This window comes from Pseudochaenichthys georgianus, unplaced genomic scaffold (assembly GCF_902827115.2).
Source record: "Pseudochaenichthys georgianus unplaced genomic scaffold, fPseGeo1.2 scaffold_439_arrow_ctg1, whole genome shotgun sequence".
In the NCBI taxonomy this organism is placed as follows: Eukaryota; Metazoa; Chordata; class Actinopteri; order Perciformes; family Channichthyidae; genus Pseudochaenichthys; species Pseudochaenichthys georgianus.
The window spans coordinates 150179-176532 of record NW_027263004.1 but is presented as its reverse complement, the minus strand read 5'-3'; the positions used below and the strand labels follow the sequence as shown (position 1 = coordinate 176532).

The 26354-nt window shown below is 40.7% G+C and overlaps 1 protein-coding gene across 1 annotated transcript in view; it reads right to left on the bottom strand.

Annotated features, from left to right (window-relative positions):
- The window catches only part of snx29 (sorting nexin 29), a 205000-nt gene that overhangs the window by 45892 nt on the left and 132754 nt on the right, over positions 1-26354 (bottom strand). The window contains exons 16-18 of the mRNA XM_034078507.2: positions 24195-24311; positions 23410-23465; positions 22934-23015 (exon numbers count right to left, since the gene is read on the bottom strand). Coding sequence (XP_033934398.1) covers positions 22934-23015; positions 23410-23465; positions 24195-24311 — 255 coding nt within the window. The remainder of the gene's footprint in view (positions 1-22933; positions 23016-23409; positions 23466-24194; positions 24312-26354) is intronic.

The following is a 26354-nucleotide window of genomic DNA, read 5'->3' as shown; positions in this document are numbered from 1 at the left end:
CATGTTCCATATATCTCCCAATGTTGCTTTATATTGTTGGGGAATTGCATCCTTCTCCACTAATAGAGTCTATGCTGTACATACATATTTTTAATATTGGGCTATATAAACAAAATGGGTTTGATTGATTGTGTTTTTATTCATAAATGGTATCATTGTTGTCACCTTAAGATGACTTATCATTGCAGGTATAGTGGATTGTATAGCATGATAACATCCAGCCTCTTATTGCGTCGTCCCCCTCCAGCCATAACGTCACAGTTTTAAACTTTGCAATTGCCACCACATGTCCATCAACAGCTAAGCATCTTGTTTAAGTGGCATTTATCGCTGAAGCACAACCTCCCCACTGTGAATCGCTCTGGATAAGAGCACTGACTCAACTGCCTAAAAATGGAAATGGAATGTAAATGACGCTGTCGTGGATACGGTTCCGGCTCTGCAGCGTGTCAGTGAAAGCAGCCTCATCCCGAGGGTTTTTAATCTATGACTGACGGATGCAAGACCAAGACAACGATTGTAATTATCATCATCATCATAAAACATTCATCATTAACGTCATCAACGTAATACTTATCTCTTTCTGTCACCAACCAGCCATTATCATAACCATAATCACTCACACGCCGCTCACACACTCAGATTCCACCACACAAGATGATCGGCATTAAAAACCCAACAACTATCCGTCTTTGAATGCAACACACACTCCCCGCGCTAGTTCAGACGAATACATGTGGATGTATTATCTCATCTGCATAGCTAAAGCAGCCCATCACAATGCGTCTGAGCGCCGGCGATCAGAGCCACTCACACTGACGTGAAGCTTCCAGAAGTCTCCGCGGGTAACCCCGACCATACCCAATGGCTAATATAGAAATTAAAGGTGCGAACACATTTCCCATATTGCATTTTCCCCGGAATGGGCGGCAGTGCGTTTCAGGCACATCTGAAAGAGTGTCAACGAGGACGTCTCAATTATTCAGTGAGTGACTGATTTATGTGGTTTCATACGGTGCATATTAAAGGCTTGGGGAGGCACAGGGAAGACGGTTTTATGTAACCGCTATTAATTGGGACCCTCTATGATTTGTTTCTCATCTCACAGTATGCAAACAGCTACGTGTAAAGGTAATGGGCTATGCATGAAGTCAAGCATATGCAGAAAAGATAATACTTTTTAAAAATGCAGAGGACCCGGCGCACATTTGAACCTGCAGTATCTCTTGATGCCGTTCAGCTCTATAGAAATAATGATGAAGTTTGAAGGGCAGACAGAGGGAAATAATGTGGAAAGTTACAAAGACATTTTATGGTCTTATTTGCATAATTAAAACCTGGGAGAAGTTTGCAGTTAGCTTCTGACTTTGTGTGGAAATTAAACGCTCAACTTTTTACTGATCAAAGAGAAGTGCTCATTTGGAATATATGCACAAACGTCTCTCGATGCATAAAACAGATGGAGAGTGGATCCGAGGGGCTGGTCTTCAAGATTGCCATGCTGCTATTTCTACATTTACACTCTCTTTATTTACTCTGCATTTCATAAGGGATTGATATTAAATGTTTTTTTAGCGTGAATCAATGGACAAAACAGGTCTTTGTAGTAAACAGTTCTTACAGGGAAAATACTTTGCTCAGGTTCAGGTGTATATCAGTATGTAGTGTCTCTACTTTAAAGAGTCCTCTCCTGCTGATGTTCAGGTGTATATCAGTATGTAGTGTCTCTACTTTAAAGAGTCCTCTCCTGCTGATGTTCAGGTGTATATCAGTATGTAGTGTCTCTACTTTAAAGAGTCCTCTCCTGCTGATGTTCAGGTGTATATCAGTATGTAGTGTCTCTACTTTAAAGAGTCCTCTCCTGCTGATGTTCAGGTGTATATCAGTATGTAGTGTCTCTACTTTAAAGAGTCCTCTCCTGCTGATGTTCAGGTGTATATCAGTATGTAGTGTCTCTACTTTAAAGAGTCCTCTCCTGCTGATGTTCAGGTGTATATCAGTATGTAGCGTCTCTACTTTAAAGAGTCCTCTCCTGCTGATGTTCAGGTGTATATCAGTATGTAGTGTATCTACTTTAAAGAGTCCTCTCCTGCTGATGTTCAGGTGTATATCAGTATGTAGTGTCTCTACTTTAAAGAGTCCTCTCCTGCTGATGTTCAGGTGTATATCAGTATGTAGTGTCTCTACTTTAAAGAGTCCTCTCCTGCTGATGTTCAGGTGTATATCAGTATGTAGTGTCTCTACTTTAAAGAGTCCTCTCCTGATGATGTTCAGGTGTATATCAGTATGTAGTGTCTCTACTTTAAAGAGTCCTCTCCTGCTGATGTTCAGGTGTATATCAGTGTGTATGTCTCTACTTTAAAGAGTCCTCTCCTGCTGATGTTCAGGTCAGGGTTTCCGCTAGGATTTTTTCTCACCGGTCAAATGTCCGGGCAGAATTTATTTTACCGGACTAATTTGAAACTTACCGGTCATATTTCAATAATAATAATAGTTGTGTAGCAGAGTTGCTGTTAGCAGGTTATTACCGGACTATGAGCAGATATGCTTCAGTTTAAAACTCAGTTCACGGGTCTCATTTTTATATTGCTTCAGTTTATAATCGTAACAGATCGAAAAATTCAGATTCATTTTTCAATAAATGATTCCACAAACAACAAACAACATAATTATTACATTCAAACAAACTACTTGTAGTAGATAACGTACATTATTCAGAAGTTTACATTACATTTGAATAATAACACGGGAGAAACGGAGCCTCTCTTTTCCCCTCTCCCTCCCTCTCTCTCCTGACAGCACGTCCGTTTCTCAAGCAGCTCGCTAAACAGAGGGCGGGGCTTCAGGTGATCCTGCAGAGCTGCGTGTCTCGGTCAGACTCAGCAGCTGATCTGATCTCTCTCTCGCTCCGGTTACACTTCACTCGCGTTTATGTCCATATGGATCAGATCCAGCTCTCCTGATCGGCCTCTATAGAGAGCACCGATCAAACTATTAAGAGTGAATATCGGCCGATAATGACCGGCGGCCGATCGATCGGAGCCTCCCTAATTATTACCAGACATGTTGACCGTCAGGTTTTGAATTTACCGGTTTTTAATAATTTTTACCAGCTAAAAACCGGTAATTACCGGCTAACGGAAACCCTGGTTCAGGTGTATATCAGTATGTAGTGTCTCTACTTTAAAGAGTCCTCTCCTGCTGATGTTCAGGTGTATATCAGTGTGTATGTCTCTACTTTAAAGAGTCCTCTCCTGCTGATGTTCAGGTGTATATCAGTATGTAGTGTCTCTACTTTAAAGAGTCCTCTCCTGCTGATGTTCAGGTGTATATCAGTATGTAGTGTCTCTACTTTAAAGAGTCCTCTCCTGCTGATGTTCAGGTGTATATCAGTATGTAGTGTCTCTACTTTAAAGAGTCCTCTCCTGCTGATGTTCAGGTGTATATCAGTATGTAGTGTCTCTACTTTAAAGAGTCCTCTCCTGCTGATGTTCAGGTGTATATCAGTATGTAGTGTCTCTACTTTAAAGAGTCCTCTCCTGCTGATGTTCAGGTGTATATCAGTATGTAGTGTCTATACTTTAAAGAGTCCTCTCCTGCTGATGTTCAGGTGTATATCAGTATGTAGTGTCTCTACTTTAAAGAGTCCTCTCCTGCTGATGTTCAGGTGTATATCAGTATGTAGTGTCTATACTTTAAAGAGTCCTCTCCTGCTGATGTTCAGGTGTATATCAGTATGTAGTGTCTCTACTTTAAAGAGTCCTCTCCTGCTGATGTTCAGGTGTATATCAGTATGTAGTGTCTCTACTTTAAAGAGTCCTCTCCTGCTGATGTTCAGGTGTATATCAGTATGTAGTGTCTATACTTTAAAGAGTCCTCTCCTGCTGATGTTCAGGTGTATATCAGTATGTAGTGTCTCTACTTTAAAGAGTCCTCTCCTGCTGATGTTCAGGTGTATATCAGTATGTAGTGTCTCTACTTTAAAGAGTCCTCTCCTGATGATGTTCAGGTGTATATCAGTATGTAGTGTCTCTACTTTAAAGAGTCCTCTCCTGCTGATGTTCAGGTGTATATCAGTGTGTATGTCTCTACTTTAAAGAGTCCTCTCCTGCTGATGTTCAGGTGTATATCAGTATGTAGTGTCTCTACTTTAAAGAGTCCTCTCCTGCTGATGTTCAGGTGTATATCAGTATGTAGTGTCTCTACTTTAAAGAGTCCTCTCCTGCTGATGTTCAGGTGTATATCAGTATGTAGCGTCTCTACTTTAAAGAGTCCTCTCCTGCTGATGTTCAGGTGTATATCAGTATGTAGTGTATCTACTTTAAAGAGTCCTCTCCTGCTGATGTTCAGGTGTATATCAGTATGTAGTGTCTCTACTTTAAAGAGTCCTCTCCTGCTGATGTTCAGGTGTATATCAGTATGTAGTGTCTCTACTTTAAAGAGTCCTCTCCTGCTGATGTTCAGGTGTATATCAGTATGTAGTGTCTCTACTTTAAAGAGTCCTCTCCTGATGATGTTCAGGTGTATATCAGTATGTAGTGTCTCTACTTTAAAGAGTCCTCTCCTGCTGATGTTCAGGTGTATATCAGTGTGTATGTCTCTACTTTAAAGAGTCCTCTCCTGCTGATGTTCAGGTCAGGGTTTCCGCTAGGATTTTTTCTCACCGGTCAAATGTCCGGGCAGAATTTATTTTACCGGACTAATTTGAAACTTACCGGTCATATTTCAATAATAATAATAGTTGTGTAGCAGAGTTGCTGTTAGCAGGTTATTACCGGACTATGAGCAGATATGCTTCAGTTTAAAACTCAGTTCACGGGTCTCATTTTTATATTGCTTCAGTTTATAATCGTAACAGATCGAAAAATTCAGATTCATTTTTCAATAAATGATTCCACAAACAACAAACAACATAATTATTACATTCAAACAAACTACTTGTAGTAGATAACGTACATTATTCAGAAGTTTACATTACATTTGAATAATAACACGGGAGAAACGGAGCCTCTCTTTTCCCCTCTCCCTCCCTCTCTCTCCTGACAGCACGTCCGTTTCTCAAGCAGCTCGCTAAACAGAGGGCGGGGCTTCAGGTGATCCTGCAGAGCTGCGTGTCTCGGTCAGACTCAGCAGCTGATCTGATCTCTCTCTCGCTCCGGTTACACTTCACTCGCGTTTATGTCCATATGGATCAGATCCAGCTCTCCTGATCGGCCTCTATAGAGAGCACCGATCAAACTATTAAGAGTGAATATCGGCCGATAATGACCGGCGGCCGATCGATCGGAGCCTCCCTAATTATTACCAGACATGTTGACCGTCAGGTTTTGAATTTACCGGTTTTTAATAATTTTTACCAGCTAAAAACCGGTAATTACCGGCTAACGGAAACCCTGGTTCAGGTGTATATCAGTATGTAGTGTCTCTACTTTAAAGAGTCCTCTCCTGCTGATGTTCAGGTGTATATCAGTGTGTATGTCTCTACTTTAAAGAGTCCTCTCCTGCTGATGTTCAGGTGTATATCAGTATGTAGTGTCTCTACTTTAAAGAGTCCTCTCCTGCTGATGTTCAGGTGTATATCAGTATGTAGTGTCTCTACTTTAAAGAGTCCTCTCCTGCTGATGTTCAGGTGTATATCAGTATGTAGTGTCTCTACTTTAAAGAGTCCTCTCCTGCTGATGTTCAGGTGTATATCAGTATGTAGTGTCTCTACTTTAAAGAGTCCTCTCCTGCTGATGTTCAGGTGTATATCAGTATGTAGTGTCTCTACTTTAAAGAGTCCTCTCCTGCTGATGTTCAGGTGTATATCAGTATGTAGTGTCTATACTTTAAAGAGTCCTCTCCTGCTGATGTTCAGGTGTATATCAGTATGTAGTGTCTCTACTTTAAAGAGTCCTCTCCTGCTGATGTTCAGGTGTATATCAGTATGTAGTGTCTATACTTTAAAGAGTCCTCTCCTGCTGATGTTCAGGTGTATATCAGTATGTAGTGTCTCTACTTTAAAGAGTCCTCTCCTGCTGATGTTCAGGTGTATATCAGTATGTAGTGTCTCTACTTTAAAGAGTCCTCTCCTGCTGATGTTCAGGTGTATATCAGTATGTAGTGTCTATACTTTAAAGAGTCCTCTCCTGCTGATGTTCAGGTGTATATCAGTATGTAGTGTCTCTACTTTAAAGAGTCCTCTCCTGCTGATGTTCAGGTGTATATCAGTATGTAGTGTCTCTACTTTAAAGAGTCCTCTCCTGATGATGTTCAGGTGTATATCAGTATGTAGTGTCTCTACTTTAAAGAGTCCTCTCCTGCTGATGTTCAGGTGTATATCAGTGTGTATGTCTCTACTTTAAAGAGTCCTCTCCTGCTGATGTTCAGGTCAGGGTTTCCGCTAGGATTTTTTCTCGTCGGTCAAATGTCCGGGCAGAATTTATTTTACCGGACTAATTTGAAACTTACCGGTCATATTTCAATAATAATAATAGTTGTGTAGCAGAGTTTCCGTTAGCAGGTAATTACCGGACTATGAGCAGATATGCTTCAGTTTAAAACTCAGTTCACGGGTCTCATTTTTATATTGCTTCAGTTTATAATCGTAACAGATCGAAAAATTCAGATTCATTTTTCAATAAATGATTCCACAAACAACAAACAACATAATTATTACATTCAAACAAACTACTTGTAGTAGATAACGTACATTATTCAAAAGTTTACATTACATTTAAATAATAACACGGGAGAAACGGAGCCTCTCTTTTCCCCTCTCCCTCCCTCTCTCTCTCCTGACAGCACGTCCGTTTCTCAAGCAGCTCGCTAAACAGAGGGCGGGGCTTCAGGTGATCCTGCAGAGCTGCGTGTCTCGGTCAGACTCAGCAGCTGATCTGATCTCTCTCTCGCTCCGGTTACACTTCACTCGCGTTTATGTCCATATCGATCAGATCCAGCTCTCCTGATCGGCCTCTATAGAGAGCACCGATCAAACTATTAAGAGTGAATATCGGCCGATAATGACCGGCGGCCGATCGATCGGAGCCTCCCTAATTATTACCAGACATGTTGACCGTCAGGTTTTGAATTTACCGGTTTTTAATAATTTTTACCAGCTAAAAACCGGTAATTACCGGCTAACGGAAACCCTGGTTCAGGTGTATATCAGTATGTAGTGTCTCTACTTTAAAGAGTCCTCTCCTGCTGATGTTCAGGTGTATATCAGTATGTAGTGTCTCTACTTTAAAGAGTCCTCTCCTGCTGATGTTCAGGTGTATATCAGTATGTAGTGTCTCTACTTTAAAGAGTCCTCTCCTGCTGATGTTCAGGTGTATATCAGTATGTAGTGTCTCTACTTTAAAGCACCTCTTTTCACCCTCTGTCTGAAACCAGAGCCCAGTCTGCTCTGATTGGTTAGCTGGCCGGCTCTGTTGTGATTGGTAAACAGCTTAGAGATGTCCCGCCCCTTAGCCTATCAGCACGTCAGCCTTTACAGACCATTTACAAGCACACAACACACTACACACAGTTACATTTCTCGACAAATGTGTGATGTATTTTTGTCAATCAGCACTTTTTGCCCTGGAACTCATCCTCTGAAAGCGGCTGCACCCCCAACCTGTCCAAGAATGGGACATAATTAAAGTCGATTGGAACAAATGGCAGAGATGTGGAGCCACTTGAGCAGGTCTCCCTTGGAAAAGAGATCAATGATCTCAATGGGATTCATCTGTATAAATAAAGGTTTGAAATGAGAGAGCACAAAGAAGAACACTGGGTGAAAAGAGGAAAGACTGATTGATAAAAAAGGAACAAGGGTGAATGAAGAAACAGAGAGGACAGTAGCAAGGTTAGAGAGATGGATGATGATGATGACGAGCGGACACACCCATGAAAGAAGCAGCGAATAACACAATGACGTGTGTGTGTGTGTGTGTGTGTGTGTGTGTGTGTGTGTGTGTGTGTGTGTGTGTGTGTGTGTGTGTGTGTGTGTGTGTGTGTGTGTGTGTGTGTGTGTGTGTGTGTGTGTGTGTGTGTGTGTGTGTGTGTGTGTGTGTGTGTGTGTGTGTGTGTGTGTGTGTGTGTGTGTGTGTGTGTGTGTGTGTGTGTGTGTGTGTGTGTGTGTGTGTGTGTGTGTGTGTGTGTGTGTGTCCTCTTTTCCACTGGCAGAAACAAACTGTAACATTTGGCTTTTGTTTTCCGTGGGAAAGGTTAAAAGTCGGCATTTATTTCCAAAACAATTACCGTACTTTTCGGACTATAAAGCGCACCTGCATATACGCCGCAGCAGCTAATTGTCCGTCTGTCTTGCTCTCGTTCTGTCTCTCGGTTCCACTTTTACTTTGGCGCTACCTGTCTCGCTCTTTTCCGGCCTCCAGCTTTTCCCGCTGGAGCCCGCCGCTTAGAGGTGGCGGGCGCGGAGCGGTCTAGAGCCCATAGAGTTAAAGGTGGTTCATTTTACCTGTAAAATCCATAGATTTAGGAGGTCCCCTAGTGGCCGTTAGCTGTACAAAATAAATGGAGGAAAAAGTCGCGGCTTATAGTCCGAAAAGTACGGTACTCAGTATTGCAGGAATGATAATATTTATCAGCTAAAAATCCCATTGACATCCAACGTATGGCTGGACATGCTAATGTGTCCACTTCTTTCCACAAGTCGTTGTGATGCGGGTTAAACATAATATATCATAATTCAAAAGAACTTGGATTTGGGCAAATATTACAATGTATTAATGGACAAAACATCCATTTAATAAGTTAAACTAAGAAAAACTCGAGTCAGACAATAGTAATTGTACTTCCTAATCATCGTCTCACGCACTTTATTCAAACTCAACAAGAACAAAGAAATGCTCATTAAAACCCTGTTCCAACAAACACCAACTCTCGTTTTGATCTAGAGTTTGTACAAAAGATTAATATAAAACTAAGTCTGCCTGCAGGTGCATTCATGACCTTGAATCTGACACAAAGGAAATAACAATAACAAAGGCGTACTCGTCTATTTGTATTTGAAAATCACTCTTTGTTGCAATTTAAATTGAGAGTGGGGGGGGGGTACACGTGTGTGTGTTATTATCAAGCCTTTAAAAGCTCTCAATATAGCCGTGTTCCCTCTTCTTGTGTAAACTGACATGATAAGATATCACTTGTTGTTGACGCCTTAAATCAGCATTTAGCAGGAGATCAAACTTCACGCAACTTTATTCAAAGACGGTATAATAGAACTACAGATAAATCCAAATTAACTGGGTTTCTTCTCTGTTAGCAAACAGAACTTTATCATAGCTTTGACGGTGTCAGTTATGTACAAAGTGTGTTTCCCCCCCGCTGCTGTAACTCCACAGGTATGACACCGAGTAATCAACGACCTGAAAACTCCCGTCAGACAGCAGCGCAGCGGCAGCCTCTCCGCGGGGGTACCCTTCGCTGTCTGACGAGAAAGATGTAAAACACCTTGAGCCACATATCAGGATGAAGGAGAAGAGTCTCCGAACTTCAGACACTATCTTAATAACTTTCACGGACTTCATTGGCACCCGCTGCTCTTCTGAAATACGATGAATGCACGATAAGAGATTTGAAAAGTCAACATCTGGTGGTTGGGATGTGCCAATTACAACCGGGGGCCTTGCAGGGTTGAGAAGTGAATGTGATTTGATAGTTTGTTAGATTGCAGCAAATTTCAACCAATGCTATCGTGGCCATTAACCAAATTAGTGGATCATTTTAAAAGTTTACTACGTTGTTCTTCATACATCTTTAAAGGGGACGTATCATGCAAAATGCACTTTTTGATGTCTTTTATACATAAATATGTGTCCCTGGTGTGTCGGGGAACTCGTCAGAAAATAAAACCCTTTCTCTTTTCCTCCGTACCCACATCTTTTAAAAACAGGCCTACAATATTATATGTTCGACGCTTTTATCCAAAGGGACTTACATACTCAATACTGTGGGCAATCCCTACAACGAGCGGATCCAGATTTGCTGCCGAACTGACGTCAAATCGGCGGCGGACCCAAAGAGAGTTGCTATCAGAATCAATGCCTGACGTGTTTTGGACGTAATCTGGTCTTTGTTTACATTAGCAAGTCTCGCTAACACTCAGAGCTAACCTGTGCTGGAGAGCACATGTGTTTAAAAAGCAGGAAATACAAAAGGAACTCACCTTGTGATAAACCCGCAAGAGAAAAAGCTTTTGAGCTCCAGACTGTTTCAGAGATAATCCTTGATGTGGTTTAGAACAGGATGGCGTTTCATCACAGCAGAATTTAACTTTATCTCCGGTAGAATTCTGATCAGGCATTAGCTCCGCCTCCTCTTTTTTTTTTCAAGCTAAGGACCCAAAATCCGTGTTTCTCTAACAGGGCTGCAAAAGAGGGGTTTGAGCAGAATGAGGCACGGCTACAACGGGGGATCGGTTTGGGATCTTAAGCAAAAAACTTCACAGACATGTTTGGAATAGGTATGGCCCTACAATATATGTTTCCAAAATAGCATGATATGTCCACTTTAAGCTAACTGGTTTAATGTTTGGTTGACCATTTGATTACATAAACACATCTTTAGTTGCAGACTTAGCTACCTCATTGAACAACTCTGCGAGCGCACACACACCCCCCCCCCCACACACACGCACCCCCCCCCCCCCCACACACACACACGTCTCCTCATCCTCTGACTGATGCTCTTTCACGAGCACAAAGCCAGGCAATGAAAACACAGACCGTCCTGGCAGCGCCAAACGAGCCCTTGTGTTTGTTGGCGGTGCAATGGACGCTTCTTTACCTCCTCCAGTGATAGCCTCTATTGTTGGTGTTTGTGTGGGAGGGAGGCCCTGATTGGCCACGGCCGATATAATGCTCTCGTGATGAGTTCAGACGGGGAGAAGAGGCACAGAGGCTCGGAGTGACACAAAGGGCAAACGCCGCCTGATAATGGAGCCCATCCATCAGCCTTTCACTCTCCATATCTGTCCGTCTCACGTCAGCCATGCCAGCAGCCGTACTGGGCTTCTGATGGAAGTCATTTCAGAAACGCTGGGAGAGGAAAGTGGCTCTGAAGAAATGCAAAGAGACGAAATGGAGTACAAGCAGTGATAGCGGTGCCATTATGGCGTGCAATCTGGCAGGAGGGAAAGAGAGGGAAGTAGGACGCAGACATTAAGGCCAGGGATGGGAGGGTCACTTTAAAAATGTAATCCATTACAATAACTAGTTACAGGTCAAAAAATGTAATCAGTAATCTGATTAATAGACGTGATATGTTTCCGTTACTTTTGGATTACTAAAGTGTAAACATTGACCAGATGGTTCAAATCAAATCAAGTTTTATTTAGAAAGCACATTTAAAAGCGATTTTTGGTCGAGCCAACGTGCTGTGATAAAAACACATTACTACAATCACAATAAAAGACAATAAATTACAACAGATATATAAAAAACACAGGGAAAAGTCAGGAGTCGTGCTCCGCTCTGACTAGAAGGCCACGGAGAAGAAGTGAGTCTTAAGAGTAGATTTAAAAAACCCTAGGGCAGGGGTGTCAAACTCAAGGCCCGGGGGCCACATTCGGCCCGCGACTTCATTTTATGTGGCCCCACAAGAGCTTGCAAAGAATATAATATGTTTATTATACGATTTCATGCTACAGAAGCATGTTGCCCATAAACTACATGTCCCACAATGCATCTCAAATATGACTTTTTTCTCAGAATTTGCCTTTTTTTCTTCAATATATGCATTTTTTCATAGAATTCCTTTTTCTCAGAATGAGATTTTTATTTCAAAATGTCACTTCTATTTCTTTTTTCTCCAGAATTTGGCTTTTTTTTTTTAAATCATTTTGGGACATACTAGACTTGCAATTATTTGCCCTAGACTTCTGCTTTCAGACGTAGTTAATTATGAAGTTATTACCCAATCCGATGATAATCCAATGCAGAGGCAATGATGTAATATAATACATTATTTTATATATATGATATATTTGTATATGTATTTTTATATAGTCTTAAAGTTACAACCGGCTCTTTGAGTGCAACCATAATGCTGATGTGGCCCGCGATGAAATTCAGTTTGACACCCCTGCCCTAGGGTCTGGGCCGCCCTCACATGGAGGGGCGCTACTAACTTCATTCACGAGGATCTTTGAATAGAATAATCCAGAGGGCAACATGGATGTCTGTACCAAATGTCACGCCAATACCGGGACAGTTGCATCGTTACAGCAGGAAAGAGCCGCAGACAGCTTGATGTTACATATGTTTAAAAAAGTACTAAGTTATGATATAATAAAAAATATTATAAAAAAAAAAAAGTAAAAAAAAATACTTTTCAAAATACAAATCCTGTAACAGTTCTTCTTTAGCAGCCAGGTATATATTACACAGTTAGTAATGGCATATATATTTCACATATAGCACATATTGCACAAAGTTGTTTGGTATTTAGCAGCAAGGGGTGATATTAGGGCTGCACGTTATTAAAAAAAAATGACATTACGATATTTTTTCCCCCTGCGATATATATTTGTAACTATATTTAAAGAGCCTGTGACACGGTTTTCCCCCATCAACCAAACCCATCAATTTGAGTACATATTGTCCCCTTGAAAACCGTTACTGAACTGATTTTGGATATTTGTACTTTGATAACCATTAATCTGCCTTCAATGTTGACAATTTTCTGGATCTTCTCGCGGATTCTTCAAGTCCCGCCAAATGATGGGTGACGTCATTGCGGGCACAGCGCTCCAGCTGCACCGTCCAGGATCCCAGCGTCTGCATGTAAAGCTTTATATATATACAGTCAGATGTAAACGCACGACGGCGCACACAGCAGCAAGCTCAGACAGCGATGACAGGTTAATGTTGAACGTGTCTGAGAGCTCATGAGGCTGAAGGATCGGTTTATGTTGTATCTGTTAGAAGTTTAGGAATGAGGTGCGTCAATATGGGCGATCATATGGTCATGTAGCCGGTGGTGGAATGGGACTAACAATCATCCCGGGTCTCTCGACCGGCCCACTTCGGTACCGCTAGTAAGCTGTCAACGGGGGGAGTGGGGGATGTAAAATACAAATATAATGTATAATGTCTGTGTCTTTGACATTAGCGCTGCTAGCCACCTGTGCCCTGTACTACGAAGCCAGTTCAACAGACCCTGGATATGTTTGAGTAACAAACAAACTAACAACAACAAACTAACAAACGAGATCTCGCTAAGCGGTCCTACGACGCTGGTTATCAACTCGGTAAATCAAGCCAGGGTTTCTCTCTCCAGCTGAGAGCGCGTTCACGTCTAAGACACGAGTGGATCTGACTTTCATTACATTTGTCTCGAGTGTTTCGTCAACATAATGTGTTAAATAATACTTCTGCATCCAGTCTGTGACACTGTGAGTGTTGCACGGCCAGATGAGGCTGGAGAAGCTGACTCAGATAAGGAAATATATGATATTATGATATTATATGATCGATGATCTGATTGATGATGTAATATGAATGATAAGTGCGACACGTCGGCGTCTTCTCTGCATACGGCAGTTTAAACTGTATTTCCTTTATCCTGTAATATGACTTGAGAGATTTAAACTCCGCACACTGAGTGGATCTCTTTTCTATAGACGCCGGAGGCGGGAAGCGTCAGGTAAAAGAAGTTATTTAGCCTTCTCAAACCTGAGCCTCACGCGCCGCCTATGGGGGATGTGCTAGTTACTTATCCGACCGGCCCACTTCCGATGGCCAGTCCGCCACTGCACCCAGCCCACGTAAACTGTCAACGGGGGGAGCCTCGCTGCGGGGAAACGGTGGACCTAGTGTCCCGATCGGAGTGGGAATAATAATAATAATCCGTGCATTTTATCCATTAATTTCCCCAACATTGTGGTAAAAAACCACACGTTTAATCCATGTTGGTGTACTACTACAAAAAGCATCGGTGTGTTTTCTCATCAGTAAATGCAGACCGGCTCAAACAAACGATTTTTAATCATCATCCTCACTCATCATTTAATGTATCATATGTTCGCCGAATTGACATGAAAGCACTAATAAATGTAGTTTCATCCACTTGAGTTTATAACCACAAAAATAATCGATTTGTTTTGATATCACATCCGACGGGAGGAAATTCAGCAGCTCTCACTCCCGATTTGTAATCCTAATGTAATCATCATCTTCACCACGATCATGTATGTTTATGTCGCCGAATTGACATGAAAGCACTGACACATATGAATATACTGTAGTCAACTTCATTAAAACGTTATTAACGTGCCTAAACTCAGTAATTCACCATTTCTACGCATGACAACACACTTTGTCCGTGTTTGGCTCTCGAAGCGTTCCCGCATTGACGTCACTTCCAGCTTCCCCCAAAACTTCAAAATGAGTGAAGGAATTTCCCCGCGATGTTCGAAATTATTGATATTTAACGAAACGGTATCGCTTTTTCTTTTTTAAACTGACGGTTCGAGATTACTAGTAGCCCAATATTTCATTGCACAACAGTTGTTGGGATGGTGTCACAGGCTCTTTAACCGGATGAAGGATTTTCGTCACGGACGTCTGGATCTTAACTGGTTGACTCGTCATACCTTAAGTCATGATCTAACATGTCATGATAATGCATGTAGCTTAAGGGGGTTCATCTGTGAATGAAGAAGAGAGGAACCTTTTTGTATCCAAAATAGTTCCAGATGGCAGATGTTGCTTTTCTTTTTGGAAGTAAATCTTCATTCTCGCCGGTATTGCCCTCCTGTGCCTCGCTCGTTTTTTACCGGTGTTTTGATGGTCTGCAAAGTAGCGGGGCGGGGCCTGCTGTGATCTGATCAAGAAAGATTGTGATTGGTGGTTCTGAGCCTGCATGTCACTCGCATGAGAGTTGTCAAGTTTTACTTTTGTAGCAAGCAGCAAAATAATTGTAACATGACGTGTTTGAGTTAATGTACCTACTTAATATCGCACGTCCTAAAAAAAAAAGATTATTAAAAAAAAAAAGAAATTATAAAAAAATTATAAAATCGCACGTCCCTGCGATGTGAATATCGCGCATATCGCGGTTATCGCCATGACACGATATATCGTTCAGCCATAGGTGATATAGTCTGTGTTGTGATAGGGGAGGGGGGTCTACACCTGTGCTGGTTGTCCAGTCTGATATTTCAGAATAGACCAAATTGAAGACCAACTGACGTTCCCATTCCTAAAAATGCAAATGCAAATAGACACAAGAGAAAATAAATAACTATAAGATGTGTTTTACTAAGTGTGTGTGACCTTGGAAAAGAAGAAACTAATATATTTCATATAAAAAAATGTAGAAACAATAATACTTTACAAATGCTGTTTAAGCTTAATACAGTAAGCAAAAGCATAATACATTTAATTAAAGTCAACGTTTCAGTTGATCAGTGTGCTAGTCATCTATTCTTTTTTGAATAACAGTAATCTGATTACTTGTATATATGTAATTGAATACAGTTACCTCTCTTAGGTGACAGTGGTGTGGGTAAATGTTTAAGTCGTGTTTTGGACAATGAATGAAAGGGTTTCTTGGTATCAAAAATGTGTATGTTCCACAGGAAGATAACGAATTAGAAAAGACGAATAACAAAAGGTGATATGAATTCAAAGCACTGTATCATTGGTTCTTGAAGCGTACTCTAATCTCCATGGTATCCATTACTGATTAATGAACACTCAATGTGAGGGTCGGTGGTTAGGGACCCTCCTCCCTCCTCTCTCGGTGAGTGCAGCTGCATCGTGGGGCTTTGAGAGTTCTTGTTTTTTAACCACCAGGTTGCTTTGACCCGACTGAAATCTCCTGCTTCTGAAATCTCATTTGCTCTCCCAAAACCCTCTCTAGCTTCGGCTTCGGCTCATTGCTCTCATCGTTGGTTCAATTTTGAAAGCATATGCGTGGGTGTGTGTGAGTAGGAAAAAGAGAAAAACATGGAGAAAAAAAGAAAAAGTCCATATGCACCGGCTGGAGGGTATTTTAAAAGAGACCCTTTCTCTTCGTGATACTCTCATGGTCTTAAGGACTGTTGGATCGGTGTTTAAACACAGCAACAGCCTCACCTTAACTACAATGACTCCCGTAACCTTGGCCATCCTTTCGCCTGTCTCAGAACAAAAGCCACGTCCACAGGGAGCCATTAAGACGCATATAGCTCAGGGAAGTTTCCAAAGCACCAGATGGGCAGCGCTTCATCGCAGCTCCGGGGCTGGACAGCAGTCTCACTGAGAGCGAGAAACGAGGCTAAATCTGAGCATCACGTGGGAAATGTTCACGTTCGGTGGTGGAGTCGATCAAAGAGAAGGAGGCTGCAGGTGGATGCTGATTGGTGCCTGAAGCGAGTTAGAGAACTGCGCACTGTAATGTACTGCACATACGTTTACCCAAACGGTTATCATTTCTAATTGATGTGAAAATGGTAGGGTTTTCTCAGAGAAAGCTTTCTCTATGAACCCTGAAGAAGACTTTAACTTTAGTATCTTTTTCATTGTTGAGTGTTTGAAAACTCAATGTTGTTCTGAAAGGTATTACCAGAATACAAAGTAGATGTTCTTATCTGTATACGGAAATAACACTGTTTTACATTCTTGTGAAGGCAAATACTTATACGTATGAATGCCTCTTTTATAAAAAATGATAACATATTTGATCAATATAAACCAATAAAACATTTAATTTGTTTTCATTTGGGTTACCTTACCTGCAAAGTAAACCAAGGCATATGTCATGTTGGATTAAAGCCCTCGGCCACTACAATATCGACTAAGTGCATTATGACACAGTACAGTGGGCAGCAAAAAGAGGGCGTGGCCAAAAATGCCCCATTTAAGGCTTAAAAACGGAAATCCACAAACCAATGGGTGACATCATAGTTGCTACCCACTTCTTATCGACAGTCGATGTTTGATTCGTCACGCAGTGTCTGCTTTTCAATGAAACACTACAAGTGGCTTGACGATGCGACAGGAGGGACTAAAACAATGCAACCCATTTGTCATGGTCGTGCTTCCTTCCATCCCGGAGATACTGTACTCTTATACAAAAGATGTCCGACAGCTCGAGCACCGCGTGGTGGATTTACATTTACATTCATGTACAAGGTGAGCCGAGTCCTGAGCATCCGTCAGAGCTGAGGAAGAGTCACCTGTCTCCGCATCGAAACCCTCGCTAACGCTACAGCTGAACCGCCTGGCCACTGAGCAGATAGCAGTACTGTGTGTGTGTGTGTGTGTGTGTGTGTGTGTGTGTGTGTGTGTGTGTGTGTGTGTGTGTGTGTGTGTGTGTGTGTGTGTGGTGTGTGTGTGTGTGTGTGTGTGTGTGTGTGTGTGTGTTGTGTGTGTGTGTGTGTGTGTGTGTGTGTGTGTGTGTGTGTGTGTGTGTGTGTGTGTGTGTGTGTGTGTGGTGTGTGTGTGTGTGTGTGTGTGTGTGTGTGTGTGTGTGTGTGTGTGTGTGTGTGTGTGTGAACCTTGTTAAAGTGACAGACACAGTAAAACAGCCACAGAGGGAATGAGTGGCTGTTGTTGACTTTGCTCCATAGCTTGACAGAAACAACGAGAAGCAGAAATTCAAGTTCACTTCCCAACACCTCAACACTTCCAAAGGTGCTTAACACAAGTGGAGCTGCGCTAAGGTGTGAATACCACAGGTTCTATTAAAGAGGCCCTATTATTTGTGTGCATGTAAATGGTCTGCAAATGCTAAAGTCCTTGTATTCCCTCCATCGGCAGTTTCTCTTCCACACTCTCACATGTCCTAAGGTCTCTCATGGAAAATGGAACTTAACATTGATGAGACTGCTTTATTAAATAAAATCAATTAATCCTATTTGAGCCACTCTTTAGAAAACTGCACTGTTAATCTGCAGAAAAACAATGCAGTAGTTTAATTATAATAGTTATAGTTATAATAGTTAAGGAAAAAAGGAATTCCACCAAACAACAAATGTCCCATTATCATAGAAGAAAAGTCAAAGACTACCAAAACGTAATTATGACAAAAAATCGACTGCACATTGAGATGATTGGAAACGTTGACCTCCAGGTGACGCGACAGGGAGTCAGAACTTAGTACACCAAACCCATTGATATATGCACCACATTTCACAATTCTGTTCAGATATTGCAGTCTGGACCGAAGCAGAGTCGCGACTAACCAGCAGACACTAACATCACGTTCTGCTAGCATGGCTGAAGGTTTGTCTCCGTCATGTCCACTGGAGCAGGGCTGAGTGGGAGGAATGAGGCTTGAATGCAACAACGCTAATGAACGCCCATAATGAGGCATTAATGCAAACTCTCATGTTTAATTATTCCAGAGCTTCCTCATTGGTTCCTTCCCTCTTTGGCTTAACGTGTAACTCCACCCCTCTGTTGTTCGGCTCAACTCCAACAAATTGATCGCAAGAAAAAACGCTTTGTTTGCATCGGCTTCCTCTGGGTAAAGTTCTCACATATATCAGTAGCAGAGGTAGGAAGTAGTGGAGTACTAATACTTTGTTACTGTACTTAAGTACATTTGTCTGGTATCAGTACTTTACTCCACTACTTATTTTTACTTTCTACTTCTCACATGTTGAACCCAAATACCTGTACTTTCTACTTCTTACATGTTGAACCCAAATACCTGTACTTTCTACTTCTCACATGTTGAACCCAAATACCTGTACTTTCTACTTCTTACATGTTGAACCCAAATACCTGTACTTTCTACTTCTCACATGTTGAACCCAAATACCTGTACTTTCTACTTCTTACATGTTGAACCCAAATACCTGTACTTTCTACTTCTCACATGTTGAACCCAAATACCTGTACTTTCTACTTCTTACATGTTGAACCCAAATACCTGTACTTTCTACTTCTTACATGTTGAACTCAAATACCTGTACTTTCTACTTCTTACATGTTGAACTCAAATACCTGTACTTTCTACTTCTCACATGTTGAACCCAAATACCTGTACTTTCTACTTCTTACATGTTGAACTCAAATACGTGTACTTTCTACTTCTTACATGTTGAACTCAAATACCTGTACTTTCTAATTCTTACATGTTGAACTCAAATACCTGTACTTTCTACTTCTTACATGTTGAACCCAAATACCTGTACTTTCTACTTCTTACATGTTGAACTCAAATACCTGTACTTTCTACTTCTTACATGTTGAACTCAAATACCTGTACTTTCTACTTCTTACATGTTGAACTCAAATACCTGTACTTTCTACTTCTTACATGTTGAACACAAATACCTGTACTTTCTACTTCTTACATGTTGAACTCAAATACCTGTACTTTCTACTTCTTACATGTTGAACTCAAATACCTGTACTTTCTACTTCTTACATGTTGAACACAAATACCTGTACTTTCTACTTCTTACATGTTGAACACAAATACCTGTACTTTCTACTTCTTACATGTTGAACTCAAATACCTGTACTTTCTACTTCTTACATGTTGAACCCAAATACCTGTACTTTCTACTTCTTACATGTTGAACTCAAATACCTGTACTTTCTACTTCTCACATGTTGAACACAAATACCTGTACTTTCTACTTCTTACATGTTGAACTCAAATACCTGTACTTTCTACTTCTTACATGTTGAACTCAAATACCTGTACTTTCTACTTCTTACATGTTGAACTCAAATACCTGTACTTTCTACTTCTTACATGTTGAACACAAATACCTGTACTTTCTACTTCTTACATGTTGAACTCAAATACCTGTACTTTCTACTTCTCACATGTTGAACACAAATACCTGTACTTTCTACTTCTTACATGTTGAACTCAAATACCTGTACTTTCTACTTCTTACATGTTGAACTCAAATACCTGTACTTTCTACTTCTTACATGTTGAACTCAAATACCTGTACTTTCTACTTCTCACATGTTGAACTCAAATACCTGTACTTTCTACTTCTTACATGTTGAACTCAAATACCTGTACTTTCTACTTCTTACATGTTGAACACAAATACCTGTACTTTCTACTTCTTACATGTTGAACTCAAATACCTGTACTTTCTACTTCTCACATGTTGAACTCAAATACCTGTACTTTCTACTTCTTACATGTTGAACTCAAATACCTGTACTTTCTACTTCTTACATGTTGAACCCAAATACCTGTACTTTCTACTTCTTACATGTTGAACTCAAATACCTGTACTTTCTACTTCTCACATGTTGAACACAAATACCTGTACTTTCTTCTTCTCTCATGTTGAACTCAAATACCTGTACTTTCTACTTCTTACATGTTGAACTCAAATACCTGTACTTTCTACTTCTTACATGTTGAACACAAATACCTGTACTTTCTACTTCTTACATGTTGAACTCAAATACCTGTACTTTCTACTTCTTACATGTTGAACACAAATACCTGTACTTTCTACTTCTTACATGTTGAACTCAAATACCTGTACTTTCTACTTCTTACATGTTGAACCCAAATACCTGTACTTTCTACTTCTTACATGTTGAACTCAAATACCTGTACTTTCTACTTCTTACATGTTGAACCCAAATACCTGTACTTTCTACTTCTTACATGTTGAACTCAAATACCTGTACTTTCTACTTCTCACATGTTGAACTCAAATACCTGTACTTTCTACTTCTTACATGTTGAACTCAAATACCTGTACTTTCTACTTCTTACATGTTGAACACAAATACCTGTACTTTCTACTTCTTACATGTTGAACTCAAATACCTGTACTTTCTACTTCTTACATGTTGAACTCAAATACCTGTACTTTCTACTTCTTACATGTTGAACCCAAATACCTGTACTTTCTACTTCTTACATGTTGAACTCAAATACCTGTACTTTCTACTTCTTACATGTTGAACACAAATACCTGTACTTTCTACTTCTCACATGTTGAACACAAATACCTGTACTTTCTACTTCTTACATGTTGAACTCAAATACCTGTACTTTCTACTTCTTACATGTTGAACCCAAATACCTGTACTTTCTACTTCTTACATGTTGAACTCAAATACCTGTACTTTCTACTTCTTACATGTTGAACTCAAATACCTGTACTTTCTACTTCTTACATGTTGAACACAAATACCTGTACTTTCTACTTCTCACATGTTGAACACAAATACCTGTACTTTCTACTTCTCACATGTTGAACACAAATACCTGTACTTTCTACTTCTTACATGTTGAACCCAAATACCTGTACTTTCTACTTCTTACATGTTGAACTCAAATACCTGTACTTTCTACTTCTCACATGTTGAACTCAAATACCTGTACTTTCTACTTCTCACATGTTGAACTCAAATACCTGTACTTTCTACTTCTTACATGTTGAACCCAAATACCTGTACTTTCTACTTCTCACATGTTGAACTCAAATACCTGTACTTTCTACTTCTTACATGTTGAACTCAAATACCTGTACTTTCTACTTCTTACATGTTGAACACAAATACCTGTACTTTCTACTTCTTACATGTTGAACACAAATACCTGTACTTTCTACTTCTCACATGTTGAACTCAAATACCTGTACTTTCTACTTCTCACATGTTGAACTCAAATACCTGTACTTTCTACTTCTTACATGTTGAACTCAAATACCTGTACTTTCTACTTCTTACATGTTGAACTCAAATACCTGTACTTTCTACTTCTCACATGTTGAACTCAAATACCTGTACTTTCTACTTCTTACATGTTGAACTCAAATACCTGTACTTTCTACTTCTTACATGTTGAACACAAATACCTGTACTTTCTACTTCTCACATGTTGAACTCAAATACCTGTACTTTCTACTTCTTACATGTTGAACTCAAATACCTGTACTTTCTACTTCTTACATGTTGAACACAAATACCTGTACTTTCTACTTCTCACATGTTGAACTCAAATACCTGTACTTTCTACTTCTCACATGTTGAACTCAAATACCTGTACTTTCTACTTCTTACATGTTGAACTCAAATACCTGTACTTTCTACTTCTTACATGTTGAACTCAAATACCTGTACTTTCTACTTCTCACATGTTGAACACAAATACCTGTACTTTCTACTTCTTACATGTTGAACTCAAATACCTGTACTTTCTACTTCTTACATGTTGAACTCAAATACCTGTACTTTCTACTTCTTACATGTTGAACCCAAATACCTGTACTTTCTACTTCTTACATGTTGAACCCAAATACCTGTACTTTCTACTTCTTACATGTTGAACTCAAATACCTGTACTTTCTACTTCTCACATGTTGAACACAAATACCTGTACTTTCTACTTCTTACATGTTGAACCCAAATACCTGTACTTTCTACTTCTTACATGTTGAACTCAAATACCTGTACTTTCTACTTCTCACATGTTGAACACAAATACCTGTACTTTCTACTTCTCACATTTCCCAAACAGCTGGTTCCTTTAGTCTGAATGTGTGTTGGGTGCGTGGTCATTATTCTTCAGAGTCATTGCGTGCCTATTGGTTGGAACACGATCCGTGTATCCATCACTTCCTGGTCTTCTCTAAAGAAGAGGGACCAATGGAAACGTTGTCATGTTGCCGTTGTTCCCATGGAAACATTCATTAGCTAACAATGACATTATTGTTCTATTAATATAAAGGGAGGTCAGGTACTCTTTAAAGCAGCTGCTAGCGATGGGTACTTTTTATTGAAGTACACTTCAAAGCCTCTTTACTTTCACTTGAGTAAAGAAGTTTAGTCAGTACTTCTACTTTCACCAGAGTATCTTTAAACACGAGTATCTGTACTTCTACTTGAGGAAAGGATGTGTGTACTTTTGCCATCTCTGACCATTAGCAAGTATAACTAAATGTGGAGTAGAGCGATGTTGACTTGTTTTCTCCCGGTGAACAGAGGATATTGGAGTACGTTAAAGCGTCTGAGTGTACCTGGTAGACGTGGTAGGCGTTGGCAGCGCGGCCCTGCAGGAACACAGAAGGGATCCAAACGTTGATGAGAGCCCGATGAGCCCTGAGTGAAACAAACAACAAACAGTCCTCACTACTGTCATCATCATCATCATCATCATCATCATCATCATCATCATCATCATCATCATCATCATCATCATCAAGGCATGCCATCCACTTTCTTAGTGTTAGTGAGGACTCGAGCAGCGGCGCTCTGAATCAGCTGCAGCTTCCTAACAGATGTCTTAGTGAGACCTGTGAAGACACCTTTGCAGTAGTCCAGTCTACTGAAGAGATAAAAGCATGGACACGTTTTTCTGGACATACTTATGCAGAGAGACCAGATGTTTTACATGGTTTGGAGGTAACTTTTGCGATATGCAAGAGACAAGGTTGGCGGAAGAGTGGGGAAAAGATAGAATGAGGGACAGGGGAGAAAAGAAAAAGGTTCTTACGTCTCAAAATCGGACAGGCTGGGGTCGTCTGACGTCTGGCTCAAATCACCTGGAACCTGCACAATGAGAAAGGTTGAAGACAAAAAGAGAGACAATCACACAAGCTGTCTCAAGCCGGGGGAGGGGCTACACCATTATTTTGCGAATGGCATTTGCCTTTCTAGCTTTTATCAGTTCTTATGTATCTGCTTTGTGTCTCATGTGTTTTAAGGGATTGTATTCAATGCCATGAACCTGCCGCTAACTACAGATGAAGAGACGATTTGGCTAAATCGAGCGAGTATACACGACGGGCTAAAGTGCGATGTTAATGAATGTGCATTGTCCCTTTTTGAAAGAAAGAAATACAATGATTACAAAGCGGTACAAACTTAAACACAAATAGAACATAAGCACACACACATGCAGTGTTCAATATGCGAGTGATTCCCCACCAGACGATCATAAAGCTGACAACGAAATGTCATGGCTTTTTCATTTTCATCTTTAACATAGTAATAATAATAATAATAATAATAATAATAATAGCATAATTAAATGTTCCTTTGATTATTTGACCCGATTGATGCGTATGTCAGTGGAGAATTAAAAAAGCTATTGTGAGATTACAGTTTCATTTGAATTATTCAGCCAAATGCTTTTGTGCTGGTGTCGATGAAGGGCTACTTCCATCGTGTGTGTGTGTGTGTGTGTGTGTGTGTGTGTGTGTGTGTGTGTGTGTGTGTGTGTGTGTGTGTGTGTGTGTGTGTGTGTGTGTGTGTGTGTGTGTGTTTCCAGTAACTCACCGGGCCTCTCAGGTCAATGAGTTCCTGTCTCATCTGGACGATGAGGTGGTCTTTGGACATGAGGGAACGGTACAGGCGCTCATTAAACTCTATCAGCTCACCGTGCATCTCGGCCACCTACACACACACACACACACACACACACACACACACACACACACCACACACACACACACACCACACACACCACCACACACACACACACACACACACACCACACACACACACACACACACACACACACACACACACACACACACACACACCACACACACACACACACACACACACACACACACACACACACACACACACACACACACACACACACACACACACACACAGAGCACTTAAATTAATCATGCTGTAGAACATCATTATGAAAAACAGAACTATAAAAAAAACATGCAAACATGTTACGTATAGCTCGGAACATTATGAACACAAATATGTGGTTTTCACACAAAAGGCAGAAGCGCTGCAGGTGATCAGTGTGTGGATGTGATGGATGCTGACAGCAGGACAGATACTGGGAAACCCTGACAGAGAGGGGGGGGGGGGGGGGGGGGGGAGAGGGTGAGGAGGAGGGAGACCAGTTAATATCTGAAACAGTCAGACCCCTGCCAGCCTGATAATCAATTTTCATCAGCGCTAACTAACCTTGACGTGGTGTTATGCACATCTGTGTGTGCTCATGGAAATATGGCTACGCTTTTTTCTGAGTGTGTGTGTGTGTGTAAGCATGTCTGCCTAACGATGCTGGACAGTGTGGACAGGTCTCTGTCAGCAGACTGACAGCTGTGACACACGGTGAGCTGTTTGGAGGACACCTGCTGTCACAGCCGCTCTGCACAGACCTCCGTACGTTAACTGATTCACTGCCACACACTGATATGGAGGAGGAGGAGGAGGAGGAGGAGGAGGAGGAGGAGGAGGAGGAGGAGGAGGAGGAGGAGGAGGAGGAGGAGGAGGAGGCTTGTGTGTGTTTTTTATTTATTTGGAAGCACTTTGTAACTCTGTTTGAAAAGGTAATATATATATCAATATCTAACCAATCAGAGGGTTGTTGGCATATTGGTGTCTGGTGTAGCAGACTCTAAAGACCTAATTATTCTAGATCCAAACGTTATAGTTCCCAAATTGGGATTTTTTGTTTTCACAACAGGCATTACACATGACTGAGAGATATAATAAAATATAATAATCAGTGGAGACGCTCAAATGTTGCTTGAACAGACATTGTCTCATTTAACAATGCCTCAATAAACTGTCGCTGAAAGGTTTTGTTTATATTCAACTGAAGGTTTTGAGACAAGCTAAAGTGTTCACTGCATAAATTAATCTGTCGAATTCAAATAAACAGAAACTGAAAAACATGCGGAGGACTGAGAGAGGATGTTAAATACGCAAACAATACACAACTTGAATATGAGAAACAATTAACTCAATGCTGTGAATCAAGTCAAGTTTACAACCGGTCGCAGAGATGAGTAGTAATCATACCAAAAATAACGATAATGACCACCATTTCTATATAATAACACTATTTAATGGAGCGTCCTGTAATAAATACTCTCTCTTCATTACCTTCATCAACACAACAGCTGCTGTAGGACGTTTTTACTTTGATTTAGGGTGACTTTACTTCTGAATATTACTGTTTAACTGCAGCTTAGCGATAGTGAATAATGACGTGTGTGTCCTCAGGACGGCTGTTAAATCTCTCCACTGTCAAACACTGCCTGAGCTCTGACGGCAATAACACACCCAACGCATTAAGTAAATGAAATACAACAAGTCTGGGAGTTTTTGGAAGACCTAAAATCTCTGGCAGCTGATTTCATAGATAACGCCTTTAATGTACCTTTTGTTTTTGGATGATAAAATACTGGAAAAAAACCTCATAAGACTTTCACCTGAGGACGTCACATCAGAAGGAGTAACCTCGGGACCAATTATTCAAACTGACATAAACCTTTAAGTATCTATGTGGACTAAAAAGAGGAAAAACAAACTACCGAGATGCAAGACAACTGCAAAGAGACCTTATAACCCCCCCACAAAAGCTTAAAAAACCAACACAAAGAAACACAAAGCGACTACAAAGAGACACAAAAGCGACTACAAAGAGACACAAAGTGACTACAAAGAGGCACAAAG